At 43.2% G+C, this 22,615-nt stretch overlaps 1 protein-coding gene across 9 annotated transcripts in view; it reads left to right on the plus strand.

The window, feature by feature from the left end:
- Nucleotides 1–12,305, plus strand: part of col16a1 (collagen, type XVI, alpha 1) — a 124,051-nt gene extending 111,746 nt beyond the window's left edge. For all 9 annotated transcript variants that reach the window (XM_079522671.1, XM_079522670.1, XM_079522676.1 and 6 more), the window contains 8 exons: nt 1,049–1,138; nt 1,236–1,271; nt 2,095–2,139; nt 5,660–5,857; nt 6,674–6,737; nt 8,285–8,458; nt 8,857–8,934; nt 10,287–12,305. In XM_079522671.1, coding sequence (XP_079378797.1) covers nt 1,049–1,138; nt 1,236–1,271; nt 2,095–2,139; nt 5,660–5,857; nt 6,674–6,737; nt 8,285–8,458; nt 8,857–8,934; nt 10,287–10,480 — 879 coding nt within the window. In that variant the 3' untranslated portion in view covers nt 10,481–12,305. The remainder of the gene's footprint in view (nt 1–1,048; nt 1,139–1,235; nt 1,272–2,094; nt 2,140–5,659; nt 5,858–6,673; nt 6,738–8,284; nt 8,459–8,856; nt 8,935–10,286) is intronic.
- The last annotated feature ends 10,310 nt before the right edge of the window (nt 12,306–22,615 follow it).

Consider the following 22,615-nt stretch of genomic DNA (forward strand, 5'->3'; position numbering starts at 1 on the left):
ATTAGGAGTAGCTCCCTATTCCACACAGTGCCATAACATCACTATCTAGGATTAGGAGTAGCTCCCTATTCCACACAGTGCCAGACCATCACTATCTAGGATTAGGAGTAGCTCCCTATTCCACACAGTGCCATAACATCACTATCTAGGATTAGGAGTAGCTCCCTATTCCACACAGTGCCACAACATCACTATCTAGGATTAGGAGTAGCTCCCTATTCCACACAGTGCCATAACATCACTATCTAGGATTAGGAGTAGCTCCCTATTCCACACAGTGCCATAACATCACTATCTAGGATTAGGAGTAGCTCCCTATTCCACACAGTGCCAGAACATCACTATCTAGGATTAGGAGTAGCTCCCTATTCCACACAGTGCCAGAACATCACTATCTAGGATTAGGAGTAGCTCCCTATTCCACACAGTGCCATAACATCAGAAAAGTTGGCTGTCTTTGTAGCATTCTGAAAAGATGTAATGAAGAATGGCATGCCCTGTTTTAGGGCTGTGTGAAATTGTATTATAAACTGAGAGTACGCAGAGCTCAAGAAGCCACCCGTTTAATCTTTAAATCTTTTGCCATGAGAATAATTTGCATGGAGATATTTATAGACCAACGGAGTTCAAGTCTCATTTGCAGGGGTTCTGATCCCCTCCTCCTACATCCACACTCTACCCCCCCTCCCTATAATTTGCACCCATAGTGTGTGTGTGTGTGTGTGTGTGTGTGTGTGTGTGTGTGTGTGTGTGTGTGTGTGTGTGTGTGTGTGTGTGTGTGTGTGTGTGTGTGTGTGTGTGTGTGTGTGTGTGTGTGTGTGTGTGTGTGTGTGTGTGTGTGTGTGTGTGTGTGTGGGGGGTGTGTGTAAATATTTGTGTCCTTGTATTGTATCTCTTATGTGGACATAAATAAATGATTAAAATGTGTGTGGGTGGGTGTGTGGGTGTGTGTATATCAAGTAGAAACACTGTAAAAATGCTATTAAGCATTCTGATTCCTCTCTCTCTCCCATATCTCTCGTCTCTCTCTCTCTCTCTCTCTGTCTAGGGTATCAATGGTGCCATCGGCCAGCCGGGAGAGAGGGGTTTGCCTGGTATGCTAGGACCCACGGGACCCCATGGACATCAAGGCCCAATGGTGCGTGAGACCCCCACAGACAAAGTATAGTTCTCCTCCGTTTGACCAACCAACCAACTAACATGTCTCCTGTAATTCTGTCCCCTCTGTGTTGCAGGGAGAGCCAGGCACCGATGGTAAAGAGGGTAATGACGTGAGTATAACTGGCTGGTGGTGACCATCGATGAAGTGCACAATATTGGTGGAGACTATAGGGCTGGGCGATATGACTTCAAATCATTATCACAATTATTTCAGACTTTTGCCTTATTTTATTTTTTAAATAGCCGATCTGAGAAAAACAGTTTGTCCATTATTCGATTAGCATAGTACACGAAGCAAGATAAAGTAAAGTGTCGGTTCTAAATTCAGTTTTGATATATTTTGTGTTGATTGCCCAGCTCTAGTGGAGAGTCCCATCCAGTGTGACGGTTGTACGGCTGTGCTGTTGTTGTTCTCATGGATTAAAGTTCTCAGTCAATTGGATTCCATAATAATAATAATAATAATAATATTCTTGTCCCAAAGGATATTTGTCTTCACAGTCTGTTCAACACCCACATCAAGAACAACACATAGCACATAACACCAAGACGATACAAAAACTGCACACAGAACCATCCTATCTGCGGGGCCATGCTGGCTTCAATGGAAGCACGACGCTCACCGAAAATAGACAATCTATAAGTTGTGAGCTTATAGATCGGCTATTTCCGATTGTTAGTTATTGGTTTTGTTATTTTAAGATTATTATGAACATTTGAAGCTAGCAATAGAATACATGTTTTAGAAGCATCATCCATAAACACGAATGGTCTCAGAAATGGGATAAAAGCAAAGGTTTAAAGCCTCAAATCTGTGATGGCTTCAACTGGTTGCAGCCAAAGAATGATAATACCTAAACTTTCAGTCATGATATTTTATTTTGCTTTATCCCATGTGTTCTGCTGAGTGACCTGACCACTTTGTTTCAACAGGGACCACCAGGTACGACAGGGGAGAATGGACAGGCGGGTCAGAAGGTAAAAAAAAACAAAAACGCTGGCTGCGCGACACAACGCTCAACCAAGTATTGTGCATGTCAAGTTCAAGCATCACATCTCAGCTGTCACTCATCTCTCCCCGAGCATGGATACACACACACACACACACACACACACACACACACACACACGCACAGAGAGAGAGACAGACTGTTGTATGGTGATGTGATGAAGCACTTTTCCTTCGGTCGGTTGTTGTTGCTCGGGGAGAGCTACAGCTACATCACGTTTGCCCCATCAGTCAGCAGTGCTGAACACGCTAGCTTGTGCTTTATTTGGTGCTCGCTCAGCACACTCCCCTAACACAGTCATCAGTTCAGTAACCCCATGACCTCATTTATTTATACGTTTATTTGGGAGGGATTAGGGACAGCGCATACAATTTAGGCATTAATCCAGAGCAATTTACAGTAAGAAAGAACAACACCTGGTAATACACCAGATACATAAAAAATAGTCATCAAGAATCACTACGTAAGAACCTAACATTCGTCTAACAGTAGAATATCTATATAATTAAACTATGGGTATACGTCTAAATGAAAGGTGAGCCTTTGAATAGTCAATATGCCTGTAAGGTCGTCGAGGCTAGGGCAAGTGCTATGGTAAGTGCTACGGTCTAAAATGGAGTCTGAAGAGGTGGGTTTTCAGACTACGGCGGAAGATTGGGAGTGAGTCTGCAGTTCTGATTGCAATGGGAAGTGGGTTCCATAGTTTTGGAGCCAGAAGGGAGAAGATTGTCCCGGCATTTTTAGTGAATGTTCTTCCAGCCTCTCTGCATATTAACCCATTTTGGGCGGGAACCCCTTTTGGTGTTAGCATTATGTTATGCTTTAGCTATTGAAAAATAGCAGATCTACAAGCTCATAGCACGCCACCGAGCTTGTAGGTCTGCTATTTTTGAAAAAATCGAAGAACGACTGACATAGAAACATAGCTTTTTCAGAAAACTGTCAGGATGTAGAAGACATTTTTAGAATCTGATCTCAGGTCAAAATGGGTTAATGAACACAACACAATCAATGGCGTGTAAATACACAGGATTTAGCGAGAATGCTAGTTTCCATTCGTAGTCCACCATACAGAACTGGTAGTCCACCATACAGAACTGGTAGTCCACCATACAGAACTGGTAGTCCACCATACAGAACTGGTAGTCCACCATACAGAACTGGTAGTCCACCATACAGAACTGGTAGTCCACCATACAGAACTGGTAGTCCAACATACAGAACTGGTAGTCCACCATACAGAACTATACCTACTGTACTGTAGGTATAGTGTACTTTAACTCAAGTATAAATTTGACAGAGCAACTTTCACGTACTGAGGTTGAGTACTACAGTCCACCACGGTCAGCAACCCAGAGGGAAGGGGTACCATCCCTCTGGTACCCCTTCCCTCTTCCTCACCTCACACCCACACCTCCTCCCCCGGCGGTCAAACCGCCTCTTAGTGACTCCCCTGCTAGCCAAGCTCTCAGCCTAGCGCCTTCTAGGACCTCCTTGGCAGCCAGGCGCTTATAGTGGGCGGTTATAATGATAGAGTTATTCTCTGGCTCCGGGATAATGCCGTTAAGCATGAGGAGCATCGCTAGATGAGGCCATTTGTCACGCTGACAGGATGTCATTGTCAGGGCTTTTAGCGACACGGAAGAGGAGAACAAGAGGAGAGGATGAGACGAGAATGGACCCGCTGCATTCTTCTCCCTTCCTCTGTTCTTCCAGAAGCCACTTTGTCCACCGGTGACATGTAAACATTAGACGTCCATTATGGCCTGCTCTGTCCTCGATAAATCACAGTCGCCACTGTAGAAGAAGCAGGTTTTTTGGAGTGTATTTTACACAGACTGGATGGAGGTGTGATGCCTCTGTGGGCTGTGATACAGATGTAGCTGAGGGCTGCGTTAAAGCGCCCTGTCCCCTTTCTGAAACAATGGTTTTCTCTCAATCTTTTTAATAGAAGTTATTTCAGCTAGAGCCGTGGTTCTTCAACCTTTTCATTTCAAGGACCCCTTACGGGTCCATTTGGTTCCATTTGTATACTCTCAGAGTTACAGACCTGTAAGGGTCCATTTGGTTCCATTTGTATACTCTCAGAGTTACAGACCTGTAAGGGTCCATTTGGTTCCATTTGTATACCCTCAGAGGTACAGACCTGTAAGAGTCCATTTGGTTCCATTTGTATACTCTCAGAGTTACAGACCTGTAAGGGTCCATTTGGTTCCATTTGTATACCCTCAGAGGTACAGACCTGTAAGGGTCCATTTGGTTCCATTTGTATACCCTCCGAGGTGCAGACCTGTAAGGTTCCATTTGGTTCCATTTGTATACTCTCAGAGTTACAGACCTGTAAGGGTCCATTTGGTTCCATTTGTATACTCTCAGAGTTACAGACCTGTAAGGGTCCATTTGGTTCCATTTGTATACCCTCAGAGGTACAGACCTGTAAGGTTCCATTTGGTTCCATTTGTATACTCTCAGAGTTACAGACCTGTAAGGTTCCATTTGGTTACCGTTCCATTTGTATACTCTCAGAGTTACACACTGGTAAGGGTCCAGCACAAGGTCTCATGCTGGGAAATATCCCTATGTACTCTTTCTACAGAACAGCGTTTCCATGCGTACCGTGTACAGTAACTGTTCCACCCGGAGTAGACCAATCACAGCCCACGCTGCTTTGTGCACGACGGCTTGGAACAGAACCACCCCCCTGGCCATTATCACGACAGCATGGAACAGAACCACCCCCTGGCCATTATCAAACGCAGCATGAACAGGGTAGCGACTAAAGGCACACAGCTGGCACTCATGGGACTGTCACGCCCCGGAACAGAAGTGGTTACCTTTTAGGGTTTGGTGTGGTAATAATGGCTATATACGCGTGGCTCTCCCTGGTGCAGAAAGTGAAACCATGAAACTCTTGAGTGCAAAAGCTGATTGTTGACTTGTAGAGTGTTGATAATCAAAATAATCACACTCGTGTGAAGTGAGGGGTGCTCTTATCATCATACATCACATTCCGTGCTCAGCCAATCAAATCATTTCCGTGGTACACACAGACACACAAAGTTGGGTATAGGAGGGGCTGGCGCCGCCTCAGAAATGGGATCATGTGGATATCTGGATCCACATGGGAATGGCGGTGCTCCAATGTGGAGCACGGAATTCAAGTGCCTTAAGTTGTCTGACATAGCAATGACCTATGTCTCCAAATCTGGGCAAGGCTTCAGCCCTGTCAGAGCCCGTTTGACTTCTACTGTATTTCAAAAAAGTACAAGACATATTATAAAAAGGGGGTAATTCTCTGGCCTACTGAAAGACATTTGGGTCCAGTGGTCCAGTGGCTTTTTTGGTGGTCCTTGACATGAAATAGTTTGAGAACCACTGATATAGAAATTATTTGTCATGATTTAGTCAAGACATTGTAGAATTTGGTCTCTCAAAGGGTTAAGCATAACATCTTCTTACTCCCTGTCTCTGTCTCGTGTGGCGCCCAGGGAGAGTCAGGTGGCGCCGGTCAGAGGGGATCTCCAGGGGAAAGGGGCAGACCGGGACCCCCAGGTGGCGGCGGAGGCTACCACGGGAAGGAAGCACAGCCCATGAGGGGACCGTCCGGACCCCACGGGGAGAGGGGCAACTCGGGCTCACCTGGCTCCGACGGGTCCCCGGGTCCTGCAGGCATACCTGGGAATGACGTAAGACAGCACACATCACACCTTTTTTTTTTAACTTGACAAAATAAAAGTGTTCTTTGTGCCTCAACACAATACCTCTCATTTGCTGTGAATTTTTGGAGGGGAATATTTGTGAAACATTTTATTTCCATACTCTGCACCCCAGTATTGGTTGGTTGGGAGGGGATCCGATTTGTATAAGCTTGTCTTGGTGTGACTGTACTAAAAAATATAGAGCCCCGCTCTCCGCTGGCCGTTGTGTGGCCCGCGCTGCGTGGCATGGGACCGGACCTTAGTCTTTTTCAAAAATTATTAGTGGACCTTCAGCATTTCTAGTTGAGGACCCCTGGTCTAAATGGTAAAGCACAGCATCCTAGCGTTCATAGTCATTATAGGGGAACACAAAACAGCCTACAAGCACACAACGTGCACTTTACAGTTTTACAGTTTAGGCTCTTATCTTATTAGATGCTATTATCCAGAGGAACTTATAATAATGGTAAATATCCACATAAATTGTGCAGTGTACACTGTAGTGTCTCAAGAAACTAGGATACAAGGTAACAAAATGATTTTTTGATGAACATTTTGAACATTATGATTTAAATTGAAGAACATTTTGAACATTATGATTTAAATTGAAGAACATTTTGAACATTATGATTTAAAAGAAGAAACATATAGTGGTTAGAACAGGTGTACAATGTGTGAAAGGAGGAGCGAGGAGCATGAGGAGCATGTTTTGATCTATAAAATCCTAATATGCTATACTATAGAAGTATAGATCAATACATGTGTCTATATTAACTTTTATTTTTTTCTTTTCTCACTGTTTAGGCTGTGGTCAACTATGATGACATCAAGAGCTTTATTCGCCAGCAGGTGGTCAAGATCTTTGATGGTGAGGACATGCATGTGTGCACCTGTGGTTCTGAAAGTACGGTCCTGTCCAGGGCAGTGTTGTTTTCGTCTACTAAAACTAAGACGAAAAATGTTCTTCGACTACCTTTTTTCACTGCCGAAAACTAAACGGAAACTACTATGAAGACTAAGCTATGATGACTAAAACTAATACTAAATGTATTTACAATTTCGTCAACAAATAAAAACTAGACTAAAATGTTAGGAAGGGACTAATGGACAAGAGATCCAGTATAAGTCATTTTACACATGGTTGCATGCTGAAAGTAGCCGATCTACAAGCTCACAACGCGTCGCTATTTTCAGCAAGTGTAAAAACAGTCATTATGACGGCATCAACGCCCGCCAGAATACATTTTGGTCGACTAAATCAGGGGTTCTCAACCTTTTTGGCTGGGGACCCCCGGAAGTGCTTTGGCCATGTCTTGTGACCCCCGCCCCGCCCCCCCTCCCCACCACCAATACAAACTGACTGCAAAAAGAGAAAATATATCATAAATGAATACTGGAAGCAGATATGGAAAGTTTATGCATGCACCACTTACTATGTAAACTCTTAATTCCCATTTTCCAGCCATTCAGTTGCAAAAATGTAGTTGAAGGAGTAGTCCGTCAAAGTATCGCTCATTTACAATAACAATAGTCGTGTTGCCCTGTTAGGGCAACCACACTAATAATACTTGGTTTCATTATAAAATCCACAGACAGACTGGTAGATGGGACACACTGTCAACCTGTTTCCCTAGGGTGTTAAAAAAAAAAGCAGAATATAGCAGATCTATAAGCTCGACCATACAAGCTGTGAACTTCTAGATCAGCTATTTTCGCTACCCACTGTCATACAATGAAGTATACATTAGGCCGGGCATTCAGTTATGAATGTACAGATACAAGGTCTCTGCCAAATTCATACAACTACGACTTCATACAAGGAACCGGTGGAAAAGGCCCTCTCTGTGCAACTTTCCCCAAAAAACGTTTGGGTGAGGTCACACGTTTATTATTCCACTTCTCATCTGGGACACCACTCTGTGTGTTATACTGTGGTGTAAAGTAACCAAGTACATTTACTCAAGTGCTGTACTTTTTTAATTTTTATTTTGAGGTATTTGTACTTTACTGGAGTATTTCCAATTTTGAGTACTTTTACTTCTACTCCACTACATCTCAGGCAAATATTGTACGTTTACTCCACTACATTTATTTGAAAGCTTTAGTTAATAGTTTAGTTACTAGTTAATTTGTAGATTTTGATTATTACCATACATACACTAACCACTTCAGCCCTGTACATTTCGGCTATTTTACTTTCTGCTTTTGTAATTTAAGTACATTTTGACACCAATACTTTTGTACTTTTACAGAATTTTTGAATTCCAGACTTTTTCTTGTAATGGAGTACTTATATATTGCGGTATAGAGATACTTTTTCTTCAGTAAAACTTTTTTTTTTTCCCACCACTGACTGTTATACTGTGTGTCTTCCTCTTCAATGACCTGTGATTGCACACGTTCCCCCCTCCTCAGAGAGAATGGCCTACTACCTGTCCCGCATGCAGATGCCAGAGTCTGTGGCATCTCCCGGAAGGCCTGGTACCCCAGGGAAGGAAGGGAATCCAGGCAGACCCGGGTCTACGGGCGGACCCGGCCTCCCGGGACAGATCGGCAGAGAAGGCCGTCCGGGAGGCCAAGGACCCCCCGGTGAGGCAATCCTTCATGTCTCAGCCACAACACAATGATGAATTGCATTTTTATAGCGCTTTTCCAATTGTTCATTCATTCATACATTGGGAGGTGAAGCGGCGAACAGTCGACGCCAGAGTCTTCACTTCCCACATTCACACACCAATGGTGGCGAGCTCACACCGACCAACTCATTGGAGGCAATGTAGGGTTCAGTGTCTTGCCCAAGGACACTTCGACATGTGGACAGGAGGAGCCGGGATTCGAACCGCCAACCCAGGGATCATTGGATGACCTGCTCTACCTCCTGAGCCACAGCCACCCCACAATGTTATCATGTGTCAGACAGAAAGTGAGACGTACTTGCTGTGTTCAAGTGTGTGGGCACAAATAAACCGAGCTCCTATGTTTTACAGGAGCGAGGGGACCTGCCGGTATGAAAGGAGATAAGGGGGTTGGAGAGATGGGAGATGTAGGACCTCCGGGAGGACCAGGTATGGAAATCTCATTCAAATCAAATTATTATTATTATTTTGTTCCTATCGTGAAGTGACAGGGAAGCTATTAAGCTATTGTAATGAGGTATACTGTGTGCTTGTCAGGAACAGTGACTGAGGCATTATAGCACATGTAGTAGTGCTGCAGGAATTGGCCAAAAATGACAGTCGAATATTCCTTTTAAACCAGCACGTGGGTTCGACTCATTCGAACCTATCGAACGTCGAATGAATTTATAATTATAATTGTAATATAAATTAATGTAGCCTAATATGCAGTAAAACTTTCTCTTTCTTTCTCTATATGCGCCGGCCGTGGGTGGTGCTGAGAAATGCACTCTCTTGCGAGATCAAATTAATGATTCATATTTATTTTATCTTATAGCCTAATTTTGTAATGTTTTAGTTTAGATACAAGCCCGGGACTTATCTGGGGAACAGAGACGCATCACTCCAACAATGTGCTGTGATAGAAGTTGCAACAATCCTTACGAAATGGGAAATAATCAAAGCAATGCATTTGTTTTCAAATGAAGGTAAATGTGTCACAGAGGGAGCTTTAACGTGAGAGACATCACGTTTTCGGTCGTCGAGTCTCACTGTAAACTGTCTTCCTTCGCTACCAAATGAATCACCGTTTCAGCTTGACCGGTTATAATTTTTTAATCAATTTAAGTAACATTGTGTGATTAAACGTGTGTGCTTTCTAATACCGAGCAACTTATTGTCAAAAGCCTATACAGACTCCGAGACTTATGTAACTCTATGTTCCGAGGCAACTGTGTGTCTACCCGCACCGTGTCTGTGGTCAGTGTGAAGTCTGTGTTAACAAGCAGGCAGCGTAGCAGCGAGGCAGCTGATTTATTCTTCGTTGTATGCCGGTGTCGCATGGAAAACATAAATAATCTACAAGCTCACAACGCGTTGCATCAACGACGCACTGTGGACGTTTACATCGTGTCGTGTTTACACACGGCAGCGTCATACGATTAAGTAAAGCTTGAGGGGAGACTATGGGAGACTTCTCCTGCCTTCTGACTCTGACTGACGGTTCTGTGATCTCGCGAGACCAGACGGCGTTTAACGTTACATGGCCCAGAGTCTCGCGAGAACTATTCTCTTATTTATTATTATTCTTATTTTTACATTTGCATATTCCGTTGAATATGGAATATTCGCTTACAGCACTAACTAACATAAGTATAGTACATAACTAAATCAATGGTCAGAAAGGTCAAATTCCTTCCTTCCTGAAAATGACATATGTACATACTGTAGATGTCCAAAGGCTGTGTTAAGTCTTATATGACATATCTTTGACTATATCCTTCCTCCTGTGTCTCCTCCAGGCATGCCAGGTCCCCCAGGCTACGGTAAGACGGGACCCCCCGGATCCGTTGGCCAGCAGGGTGTCCCTGGCATCCCGGGCCCCGCCGGACATCCCGGTTCGAAGGGGAAGGACGGCCGGTGTAACCCCAATGACTGTCAGAGCCATCCGGTAGAGTACAGCCCCAAGGGCCCGCCTGTCAAGGGCCCATGGTAGAGGAATGGATGGACAGGGTGATAGGACGAGAGTGAAATGAAGCAAAGGGACTCGGGAGAAGAAGACTGAAGCAACACAAAGGGCCCAGGGACAAAGTCACTACGTAAAGTTCTGCTGGACCAGCATACTAACTTTTTCCAATTTCAAGGACCCCATCATTCTCTGAGTGTACAAATGGAACCAAATGGCATCATAAGGGTCCATTTGGTTCCATTTGTACATTGTCAGAGTTATGGACCTGTAAGGGACCCTTTGGAACTCTGACAGTGTACACATGCAACCAAATGGGCCCATAAGGGTCCATTTGGTTCCCTTTGGAACCCTGGACCCTACTTTGAGAAGTAATGGTACAGATCTACCCTCCATGGCTGTCGACGGAAGTGCCCGGGCGAACTTTCCATTGCATTAAGTCTTTGTTACACCAAACCATTCTTGCAAAGCCTGATTTATACAAAAAGAAGTGCAGATCTGCAAGCTCAGATGCGCCATGTGGTGAACTTGTAGATCGACACGACGCAAAAGTACTGTAAGTGTAAACCAAGCTTTATATTCCTATGATTGCTCATCGCTGCTTTCCCATGCCGCTTGTGCAATTTAACAAAAGGTAAACAAAAGGTAAACTATCGAAGGGGAGCTCCTTCTTCTCGACTAATTCTGTCATCTCGGGATTCCTTATTTCCTGTGTCAGGTTGTAGAAAATGAATGCATATCATTATCGTAGCACTTTCCCCCACCACTCATATCTTTGATCTTTTCACTCAAACATCTCATTCGCAGCGCATCCCATGCATTTGTAATGGTCTGTCTCTCTGCTTGAGGTGTAACCCATCTTTTAGATGTGATTTTCTTTTTTGAGAGAGAGAAAGAGAGAGAGAATCTATTTTTCTGTTTGAAACAGATTGAATCACTCCATGAAACCTATGCTCATTCCCTCTTTCACAGAGTGCATGTTGTGCCTGTTTTGTACATATTTATATATATGTCTAGTGGCTTTTTTATACGTTTTTGTAAGATTTTGAGGCATTGGCATGGCTTTCTGCTTATTTTTATGGTCATAGTAACGGCAACAAGAAAGGCCAAAGGGAGATTTTTATATAAAAGATTTTAAAGTGGAATAATGTGTTCAGGAAAGGGGCAAATAATTTATGAGAGCAAATTGCTTTTGTGTGAGAAAGCATATTGGTTTTTATAATTATGTCGTCGAATTTCATTATTGACTGTTATTTCCCCCCTCCAATCCACATTGTAAATGCAGCCATTTGGAAACGGCTCATTTAATTTTGTTTTCCAGCAGTACAAAGTAAAGTCATCTGTTAATTTTACTCACAAGAGTGTAGAAATGGACCCAGATGCAAGCTTACAGGTCTATTTTTCCATTAGTTGAGTCAAATTAACAGAATATTTTAATGTGTAGGCCAATATATGCTACTTCCGACCTCCAAACTTTTCTTCGGAAAGGGAGGTGATGTAAAATTCAGAACTTCTCAGAACTCTTTTCTCTGAAACCGTCCACGCTAGATGTCCTAACTCTCCGAACTATAATGTCGGAATGAGCATTTTGGCTTTTAGACATCTGTCTGCCTCACCCCGGCAGTTAGTGTAACAGTAGTAAGCTAAGTACCACTAATTTTCGTATAACGCAAACACTGCGTGACCACTAAAGTCTTTGTAAGAAAAGGCAATGTTCTCTGTTCATCGTCCAGAGGTTACAGTGTAACTTCTGTACTGTGTGCTGCTGTTTGCTACAGCAACTCATCCTCGACTGTTGTTTTTGTTCATGAAACACATCAGAAAACAAATAAATGTTGAAAGCAGAAGTGTAAAAAAAAAAAGAAAGAAATGTCCGTTAATTTTATTGTGTGTGTGTGTGTGTGCGCGTGGTAATTTTTCAGGAAATGAAAAAAACTCCAGCTCAAGTGGAGTTGGCGGAAGCGCTTTTTAATACTTTTCATTGGTTCAATATTTTTAACCAACAAAGGGTGTTCAATAGCACTGATAAAAAATCACACCCGTGTGAAGTGAGTGGTGCAACTCCGTGTGGGGGTCCAAGGGGGGGGGTCCCCGGAAGTTCCAGACACACAGGAACGCACCCAGGGTGCTGGCCCGGTTCCGGCAAGCCGCCCGCATCCGAAACGGTAGAGAAATGACAGTTACCATGTGGGGGCCCCCGGGGGTCCCCGGAACATCCCAACCCCCAGGAACGCGCCCAGGGGCCGGGCCGGTTCCGGCGTGCCGCCCCGCGTCCAAAACGGTTGAGTTAGGTTGCGCACAAATGGTGAAAAACAACCATGCTGTTTTCGTGCTCAGACCCACCCACACAGCCAGTCACCCGCCCAGCCACACACAGCTCCGTAAGGGAGTGGTTGCACCACTCAAAAATCACGCTCTTACAAAACATTTCAGTTCCAGCTTGTTTGTCCACAGTAAGCTGAACTAGGAAGGCTGGAGGGGTTCAGACGAGCTTTGGAAACACCGTCCCTAAATGTCACTTTCAGTCCAGTTTGGCCCTGTTCACTTTTGCTTAGCAGAGTCTGTAACTTCAAAACTAGACACTGTGCAGCCCTATAAACTGGGCTGGGAGCTCGAGGCACCAATCTGAGCTGCTGCAGGAAGGCTGGAGGGGTTCAGACGAGCTTTGGAAAGCCCACAAAAATCATGTTTTTGCAACAAATGGTTAATTTTTTTTTGTGATTTGCGCAATTTTTTTGTAAAATAGTCCCCTCCCACTAACTTCGGACGACGATTACGGCTGAACGATACGGACTACCAACATTATGCCTGTGGTGTTTTAATTGGATAGGTCCAGAGATCATGCCTAATGTGTACCAATTTATGTGAGATTTGGACATTCAAATTTGGAGAAAATTCAAATGGCGGAAAATCTATCCTGACGGAAATGGGAGTGGCCTATGTGGATGCGTCATGACCCAAGGAATCTAGGGATTTTCTTGATTGTACGACCTACAGTTCAAGAGTTATAAGCCAAAATGTGGGCTGTTATAGTTATAGTTAATTAATTTTAGTAATTATTATGAACCTCTCCTAGTTTTACGGTCTCCGAGAATAAAATACTTGAATGTGAGTTTTCGCATTTTCTCATTCATGTCCATGGGGAAATCTAATGCACGAATAAATTAATATCAATTCAACTATAAAACATTTCTCTTAGCAAAATACAAGCACACGATTCCCGATTTTTCCGGTCAATTTGACTTATAGCCTATAGGCCAGATGCCTCATTATCGGATATCGTTGCCATAAAAAGGGACAAAGGGACAATGTGATTTTTGTATTGCTACATGTCTGTAGTTTATGAAATGATGTGATAGCAATGTCAAAATGGCAGCTGATTACTTGTTTTCGGCCCTTATATCTGATATATGATGAAAGAATTGGTATATAGTGAATGGCATAATTCAGCAAATAATGGGCTGATTTGGATGATTCTGCCATCAAAGTATAGGTTTTCAGGGGTGCTGAATTGATTTATGACGTGACTGAAGCAATTCAAGTACAGTTTCATGTGTCAAAGGTCAAGGTCATTTTGGATCCAAAATGTCCTATAATACTACACTAAACCGTCTTGGACTTCTTTTGATCATGTTTTCCCCTGTTATCCTGAATCCTCACAGGTTGCAGAAGAGCGCCCTCTATCGTAACCACTGAAAACACCAAATGACGTCTATAGATGTCAATGGATGTCTGCATGTGTGTTTAATTTGAAATGATGTCTATAGACGTCATTGGCAGTCAATGATATTGAACTGTGCAACCTCTTCCTCATCAGAACTGTCCTGTTCAACTGTAGGCATTGAGTCTTCCTCAGGTGCTTGGTTTGTACAGTTCTGGAGTTTGTAGAGGTCTGTACATCTTAACCCATTGCTGAGACAACTGCAGTTAGGAAGTTTGCATACTCGTGCACATTTACAGGCCAAAAACTCAAGGGCTACATTTGGTGCAGGGTCTGTGCGCAAACCGCATCCCCTGAATTGCTAACTGTCCACAATCAACAGTTGTCCATCCACTCTGTATGGGATCTGGTGCGGATGGGTGAGTCTGGTAATTGGCATGGAGAAATAGAAATTCTCTACATGGTGGGAGTTGACTGGAATCAGCCTCCCCTCTCCTGGCACAGAAAAGCTATAGCGGATCTTGTTCACGTCACTGGAGGTGGTCCCAGACAGGTACCAGTTACAAGTGAACTGCTGCAGTTGGTCAAAGAGCTCTGTTGAAACATCCCAAGTCTGGCCAAGTTAATTTAAATGTCTCCTGAAATTCTGGGTTTTTCTTCAATAACCTCAGCGCATTCAGTGCTCCATGACCAGCAAAGGCACTCAGTGTCACATCCTGTAAATGCGTGTAGTGCAACCAGACTCTCATAGAGGTTTTCTCCCAAACCAAGGACTAGCTTGTGTATGTCCACAAACCGTGTGTGGTTTTGTGTACCATACTTCTGATAGATAGGACATGGGATGTGTTTTTGGAAGGCTAAACGGAGAACCATTACATCAGTATCTCCAGAAGTAAATAATACTGTGTGTGTGTGTGTGTGTGTGTGCGCGCGCGCCCATATGTTATCTCTAAGTTAAGTCTAGTTGTGTGATCCTCATTTACATGTTTATTAGGCTACATGTTTTCCTGATCAAGTTGAGTGGTGTGCTGGGGTACAACCTTGAGTTTGAGAGTTCCTGACTGTTCAATGTAATGTCTAAAGGGTTTCTACATCGGTACATCCTCATAAACCTCATAAACCAGCCATTGTGGATTTTCCCAGTATGGCTAGTATAATTCAGCATGTCTGTTGTTTTTTGGCTTTCGCCTTTATTTTATATTTTTTATGGAGGGATAGACAGTAGGCTGCAGGGGAGAGAGATGGGGGGATGACACGCAGTAAAGGCCGTCGGGATCGGGAGTTGAACCCGCGGCACACTGGATTACCAGCCAAGGTGCCTGGACCGCTGAGCCACGGCCCAGGCCATGTCTGTTGTTATATTATGATGTTCGTAATGCCCATCCATGGTACAAACATCAGAAATGTGCATAAAAGTGAATAATGTTTTAGTTTAGACAATGAATTATGTGGTTTTGCATAATCAGAGTATACCCCTAAAATGGTATACAGCTGCCCTTCTGAAACTGCTATCAGACATTTTATCACTCCTGGATGTCAGACGAACAAAATTATACCACATATGTGTAGTGAGATAATAGGCCTATTTATGATGTCAATTAGCCAGAAATCAAATGTAACCCCGACTCGCCAGCGAATCAAATACACATTTAATTCCTATCTACTTGCAGCTCATTAACGTCCAATGAAGACGTGAGTCACTTAGCCTGTCAATATACACAGTTTCCACTCGGAATGAAGCGATTTGAAACTATGTACATACTGTGTATCTTATCATAAAAACGTCTATCTGAAGACGTGAGTTACGAATACCGGTATGAATAAATACTGTGTTATTATTCCCCTCAATATAAAACAAATCAAATACACACAGACGGAATCAAAGAATAGTCCGGAGATTTGTTTAGATTGTACCAGCAAAATGAGATATTTATTATATCGAAATACTGGTTACAACATACTTGTCATACACTCAAATAAAAACATAGCAAGAACGGGCGCGTCAGGGTTAATCCAATTTGGACATTAGCCATAAAGACTTAACCATGCGCATTGAAAATATATTATTTGGTAGACTGTGGTATAGTTGCTTCTGACTAGTTCGCACATGAGTTGTGCAAAATAGCCAAGGGCAAACGTTATAAAGTCCAGTCTTACTCAAATAACAATTTCAACTATAGGTCCGTTCAGTTTACAAGCACAATGCAAAAATAGAAGATAGTTTTAGAAAGAAGACAGAGGGAAGAGGAAATTATCTTCTCGCGAGGAGAGGCTCTATGGTTGGCGTCACTTTAAGATTTAAATGACAAAACTAAGTCAAAAGGTAGCTAACCCTATCATTAGTTCTGAACACTATTTGTATTAAACGAATGTCGTTCTGGGAGCTCGAATGTCTCAACACATCTTTGACCAACCTTTTTGATGATGAAACCTCAGCGGCGCTCGGAAACTGGATACCAGGGTAAAGTTGACAAATTAGTTTCCAGCGCTGCACGCGAGTGTATCTTTACTCGTCCTCCTTTAGTTAAAGTATAAAGTATAAAAGTCGATCAAATCGTTTCATATGGAAACCCACAAGTTGTGATGTGGTCCTGATGTGGTTTCGCGGAGGTGCAGCCCACCGGCTGCCTGTAAAAGAGCCCACCGGCTGATGTGAGACAGCCAGCGTCTCGACCAAAATGAGCAACGTGTCTTGTTTGACACACGTTATATTGAAAAGGGGTCTCAAACTAAATTAGGCGTTTTCCTTTGTCTAACTCCAAATCTAGTTCGAACCAGTTTTTGTTGGGAATTTAGCAGAATTGCTTTTAACAGCCTTTATGGCCCACAGGAAGAGGGGGAAACGCTGTCGTGTTTACCTATCACTCTTTCCTTATCGCTGGCCTAATCTCTAAGCCATCTCCTCTTTCAAGCGTTTCAAGCACAGATGTGTGCGCACACGCGCACACACACACACACACACACACACACACACACTCTCCCTTCAGCCTCGCTCACTCATTTTACATGTTCCATAGTTTCCATATGTCAACAGGTAGAAAATGATTACATTGAGAACAAAAACAGGGAGCATGTATTGCTGATTGGAGTATCAGTGGTGCGTGCGTGTGTTGTAATGTAACGAGGTAGGACACCCCATCTTGGTCCATCCTGTGAGAGTTCATCTCTCGGTCAGACCTGGGTCGTGTCCTGATAGCCACCTCTCTCTCTCTCTTATTCGGTCTGTGGTCTCTCAAAAAACCCCTTTTGCCGTCAGGTTAATCCAGGGGTGGTCGATTGTTAATTCAGTTTGTAGACAAACGGGCGCATCTGGCAATTTAGCAAGCCAGTGTAAGGGAGGAATGTTACTCCTTTTCACCTCACCATTGGGGCGTCTCTCTGATCTTTACTTGCTCAGAGAGACACCGGTACTTGGGGGGAGGGAATCTGGTCCTCTTCCATTGTTCAGCCCAACTTGTTTAATTGTCAATTACAAACTCTCCCAATGTCAGGCTACATATGTCTCATGTACGACATGCTCACCCGGCCTAAGGACTATTATGGCTCAAGTGCGTGCCACCAAAACTGTGGGAGGAGTAGCGGTACAAAGTTTAGGGTTACTCTAGAAGATGGCAGAAAGTGTGACAATTACTAACCACACTAATTATACAACGTTTTTACGTGCCAAAATCTGCCATTGACCCCCATTCTGAAATTCTCAAATTTGAAAGCACTATAAATAGGGTTGAATGGGGATTCTAGGTGTAAGTATGTAGGACTAGTAGCATGCCAAAGTTATAATTATTTTCGGGAAAAAAACGACATACTATAGTTCATGGCTTCGGACGGCATACTATAGCATGTCGTTTTTCATGATTTTGGAGGATTTGAAAAAAAGATGAAAATCATGAAAAAACGACATACTATAGTCCATGGTTTGGGACGGCATAATATATTTTGTCATATTTATGATTTTGGGACACTATGTCAGAGCCAGGACTTGAACCTGCAGCCTCCTGATTCCCAGGCAGGCTCTGTACCCAGTGAGCCACTGTGCATGCCGTTCTTAAAAGGCTGAATAGATAATGACAGAAGAGCCAGAGACTTGTTTCCATTGTGGTTCATAAACATTCGAACATAACAACAGCAAAAGAAACAATAGACAAATCTCCTGTTATTTTATTTTTTGTATTTTATTTTTGTATCAATGTTGTACTCAAAGGGAACAGCAGACTGTGTTGTGGCAGGTAGCAAGTAGCCTGGGTAAACCCACTCCCCCTGCTGGACAACATTTCATTCTGCAATGCAAATCTGGCGAGGGGGGAGGGGTTTACCCAGGCTAATGGAGTATAGCCCATGGTCTCGGAGTGAATTTCGTCTTTTTTTCAAATCCTCAAAAATGATGAAAAACACTCCGAGACCATGGGCTATAGCCCATGGCCTCGGACGGCATACTATAGCATACCGTTTTTCATCATTTTTGAGGATTTGAAAAAATGATAAATCACTCCGAGACAATGGACTATAGCCCATATATATAGTTTTTCTCAGCTCAATCAACAGGACCAGAACACACCTGGGCTGGCTGCCAGGATCACATCCACCTATGGGGAGGCTGTCTGTGTCCTGTCATGGTTTCTCCTCTGTATTATCTGATTAACATCGACGATAACACTTAAAAGCACTAAAGACACCTTTGATGCACAGCACCATTCAAATGCTCTGTACATGATCCCAAGGCCCCATTTGAAAAGTAACACCAAGAAGAACAACTTACAACTTAAAAATCACTGAGAGCTCAGTGGCACCCTTGTTAAGATGATGTCCATGTGAGCCAGAGGTTGTGAGTTCAAATCCGGCTGAGTTCCTGCTAATTTCACTATGCAGCATGTTTTGGAGAATAACATCCAGAAGAGAACTGGAAAGAGATGGAAAGCTGAGGAGATTCTCAGAGAGCATGGTGGCCTCTGTGATAAGCTGCTGTCTATGTGATCCACAGGTCGTGGGTTCAAGTTCAGCCCATGGCCTCAGACGGCATACTATAGCATGCCATTTTTGAGGATTTGAAAAAAAGACGAAAATCACTCCGAGACCATGGGCTATAGCCCATGGCCTCGGACGGCATACTATAGCATGTCGTTTTTCATCATTTTTGAGGATTTGAAAAAAGACGAAAATCACTCCGAGACAATGGACTATAGCCCATGGTCTCGGAGTGATTTTCGTCTTTTTTTCAAATCCTCAAAAATGATGAAAAACACTCCGAGACCATGGGCTATAGCCCATGGCCTCGGACGGCATACTATAGCATGCCGTTTTTCATCATTTTTGAGGATTTGAAAAAAAGACGAAAATCACTCCGAGACAATGGACTATAGCCCATGGTCTCGGAGTGAATTTCGTCTTTTTTTCAAATCCTCAAAAATGATGAAAAACACTCCGAGACCATGGGCTATAGCCCATGGCCTCGGACGGCATACTATAGCATGCCGTTTTTCATCATTTTTGAGGATTTGAAAAAAAGATGAAAATCACTCAGAGACAATGGACTATAGCCCATGGTCTCGGAGTGATTTTCGTCTTTTTTTCAAATCCTCAAAAATGATGAAAAACACTCCGAGACCATGGGCTATAGCCCATGGCCTCGGACGGCATACTATAGCATGCCGTTTTTCATCATTTTTGAGGATTTGAAAAAAAGATGAAAATCACTCCGAGACAATGGACTATAGCCCATATATATAGTTTTTCTCAGCTCAATCAACAGGACCAGAACACACCTGGGCTGGCTGCCAGGATCACATCCACCAATGGGGAGGCTGTCTGTGTCCTGTTATGGTTTCTCCTCTGTATTATCTGATTAACATCCACGATAACACTTAAAAGCACTAAAGACACCTTTGATGCACAGCACCATTCAAATGCTCTGTACATGATCCCAAGGCCCCATTTGAAAAGTAACACCAAGAAGAACAACTTACAACTTAAAATCACTGAGAGCTCAGTGGCACCCTTGTTAAGATGATGTCCATGTGAGCCAGAGATTGTGAGTTCAAATCCAGCTGAGTTCCTGCTAATTTCACTTTGCAGCATGTTTTGGAGAATAACATCCAGAAGAGAACTGGAAAGAGATGGAAAGCTGAGGAGATTCTCAGAGAGCATGGTGGCCTCTGTGATAAGCTGCTGTCTATGTGATCCACAGGTCGTGGGTTCAAGTTCAGCCCATGGCCTCAGACGGCATACTATAGCATGCCATTTTTGAGGATTTGAAAAAAAGACGAAAATCACTCCGAGACCATGGGCTATAGCCCATGGCCTCGGACGGCATACTATAGCATGTCGTTTTTCATCATTTTTGAGGATTTGAAAAAAGACGAAAATCACTCCGAGACAATGGACTATAGCCCATGGTCTCGGAGTGATTTTCGTCTTTTTTTCAAATCCTCAAAAATGATGAAAAACACTCCGAGACCATGGGCTATAGCCCATGGCCTCGGACGGCATACTATAGCATGCCGTTTTTCATCATTTTTGAGGATTTGAAAAAAAGACGAAAATCACTCCGAGACAATGGACTATAGCCCATGGTCTCGGAGTGAATTTCGTCTTTTTTTCAAATCCTCAAAAATGATGAAAAACACTCCGAGACCATGGGCTATAGCCCATGGCCTCGGACGGCATACTATAGCATGCCGTTTTTCATCATTTTTGAGGATTTGAAAAAAAGATGAAAATCACTCAGAGACAATGGACTATAGCCCATGGTCTCGGAGTGATTTTCGTCTTTTTTTCAAATCCTCAAAAATGATGAAAAACACTCCGAGACCATGGGCTATAGCCCATGGCCTCGGACGGCATACTATAGCATGCCGTTTTTCATCATTTTTGAGGATTTGAAAAAAAGATGAAAATCACTCCGAGACAATGGACTATAGCCCATATATATAGTTTTTCTCAGCTCAATCAACAGGACCAGAACACACCTGGGCTGGCTGCCAGGATCACATCCACCAATGGGGAGGCTGTCTGTGTCCTGTTATGGTTTCTCCTCTGTATTATCTGATTAACATCCACGATAACACTTAAAAGCACTAAAGACACCTTTGATGCACAGCACCATTCAAATGCTCTGTACATGATCCCAAGGCCCCATTTGAAAAGTAACACCAAGAAGAACAACTTACAACTTAAAAATCACTGAGAGCTCAGTGGCACCCTTGTTAAGATGATGTCCATGTGAGCCAGAGATTGTGAGTTCAAATCCAGCTGAGTTCCTGCTAATTTCACTTTGCAGCATGTTTTGGAGAATAACATCCAGAAGAGAACTGGAAAGAGATGGAAAGCTGAGGAGATTCTCAGAGAGCATGGTGGCCTCTGTGATAAGCTGCTGTCTATGTGATCCACAGGTCGTGGGTTCAAGTTCAGCCCATGGCCTCAGACGGCATACTATAGCATGCCATTTTTGAGGATTTGAAAAAAAGACGAAAATCACTCCGAGACCATGGGCTATAGCCCATGGCCTCGGACGGCATACTATAGCATGTCGTTTTTCATCATTTTTGAGGATTTGAAAAAAGACGAAAATCACTCCGAGACAATGGACTATAGCCCATGGTCTCGGAGTGATTTTCGTCTTTTTTTCAAATCCTCAAAAATGATGAAAAACACTCCGAGACCATGGGCTATAGCCCATGGCCTCGGACGGCATACTATAGCATGCCGTTTTTCATCATTTTTGAGGATTTGAAAAAAAGACGAAAATCACTCCGAGACAATGGACTATAGCCCATGGTCTCGGAGTGAATTTCGTCTTTTTTTCAAATCCTCAAAAATGATGAAAAACACTCCGAGACCATGGGCTATAGCCCATGGCCTCGGACGGCATACTATAGCATGCCGTTTTTCATCATTTTTGAGGATTTGAAAAAAAAATGAAAATCACTCAGAGACAGTGGACTATAGCCCATGGTCTCGGAGTGATTTTCGTCTTTTTTTCAAATCCTCAAAAATGATGAAAAACACTCCGAGACCATGGGCTATAGCCCATGGCCTCGGACGGCATACTATAGCATGCCGTTTTTCATCAATTTTGAGGATTTGAAAAAAAGATGAAAATCACTCCGAGACAATGGACTATAGCCCATATATATAGTTTTTCTCAGCTCAATCAACAGGACCAGAACACACCTGGGCTGGCTGCCAGGATCACATCCTCCAATGGGGAGGCTGTCTGTGTCCTGTTATGGTTTCTCCTCTGTATTATCTGATTAACATCCACGATAACACTTAAAAGCACTAAAGACACCTTTGATGCACAGCACCATTCAAATGCTCTGTACATGATCCCAAGGCCCCATTTGAAAAGTAACACCAAGAAGAACAACTTACAACTTAAAAATCACTGAGAGCTCAGTGGCACCCTTGTTAAGATGATGTCCATGTGAGCCAGAGATTGTGAGTTCAAATCCAGCTGAGTTCCTGCTAATTTCACTTTGCAGCATGTTTTGGAGAATAACATCCAGAAG

The sequence above is a fragment of the Electrona antarctica genome (genome assembly GCF_951216825.1).
Source record: "Electrona antarctica genome assembly, chromosome: 15".
Taxonomy (NCBI): Eukaryota; Metazoa; Chordata; class Actinopteri; order Myctophiformes; family Myctophidae; genus Electrona; species Electrona antarctica.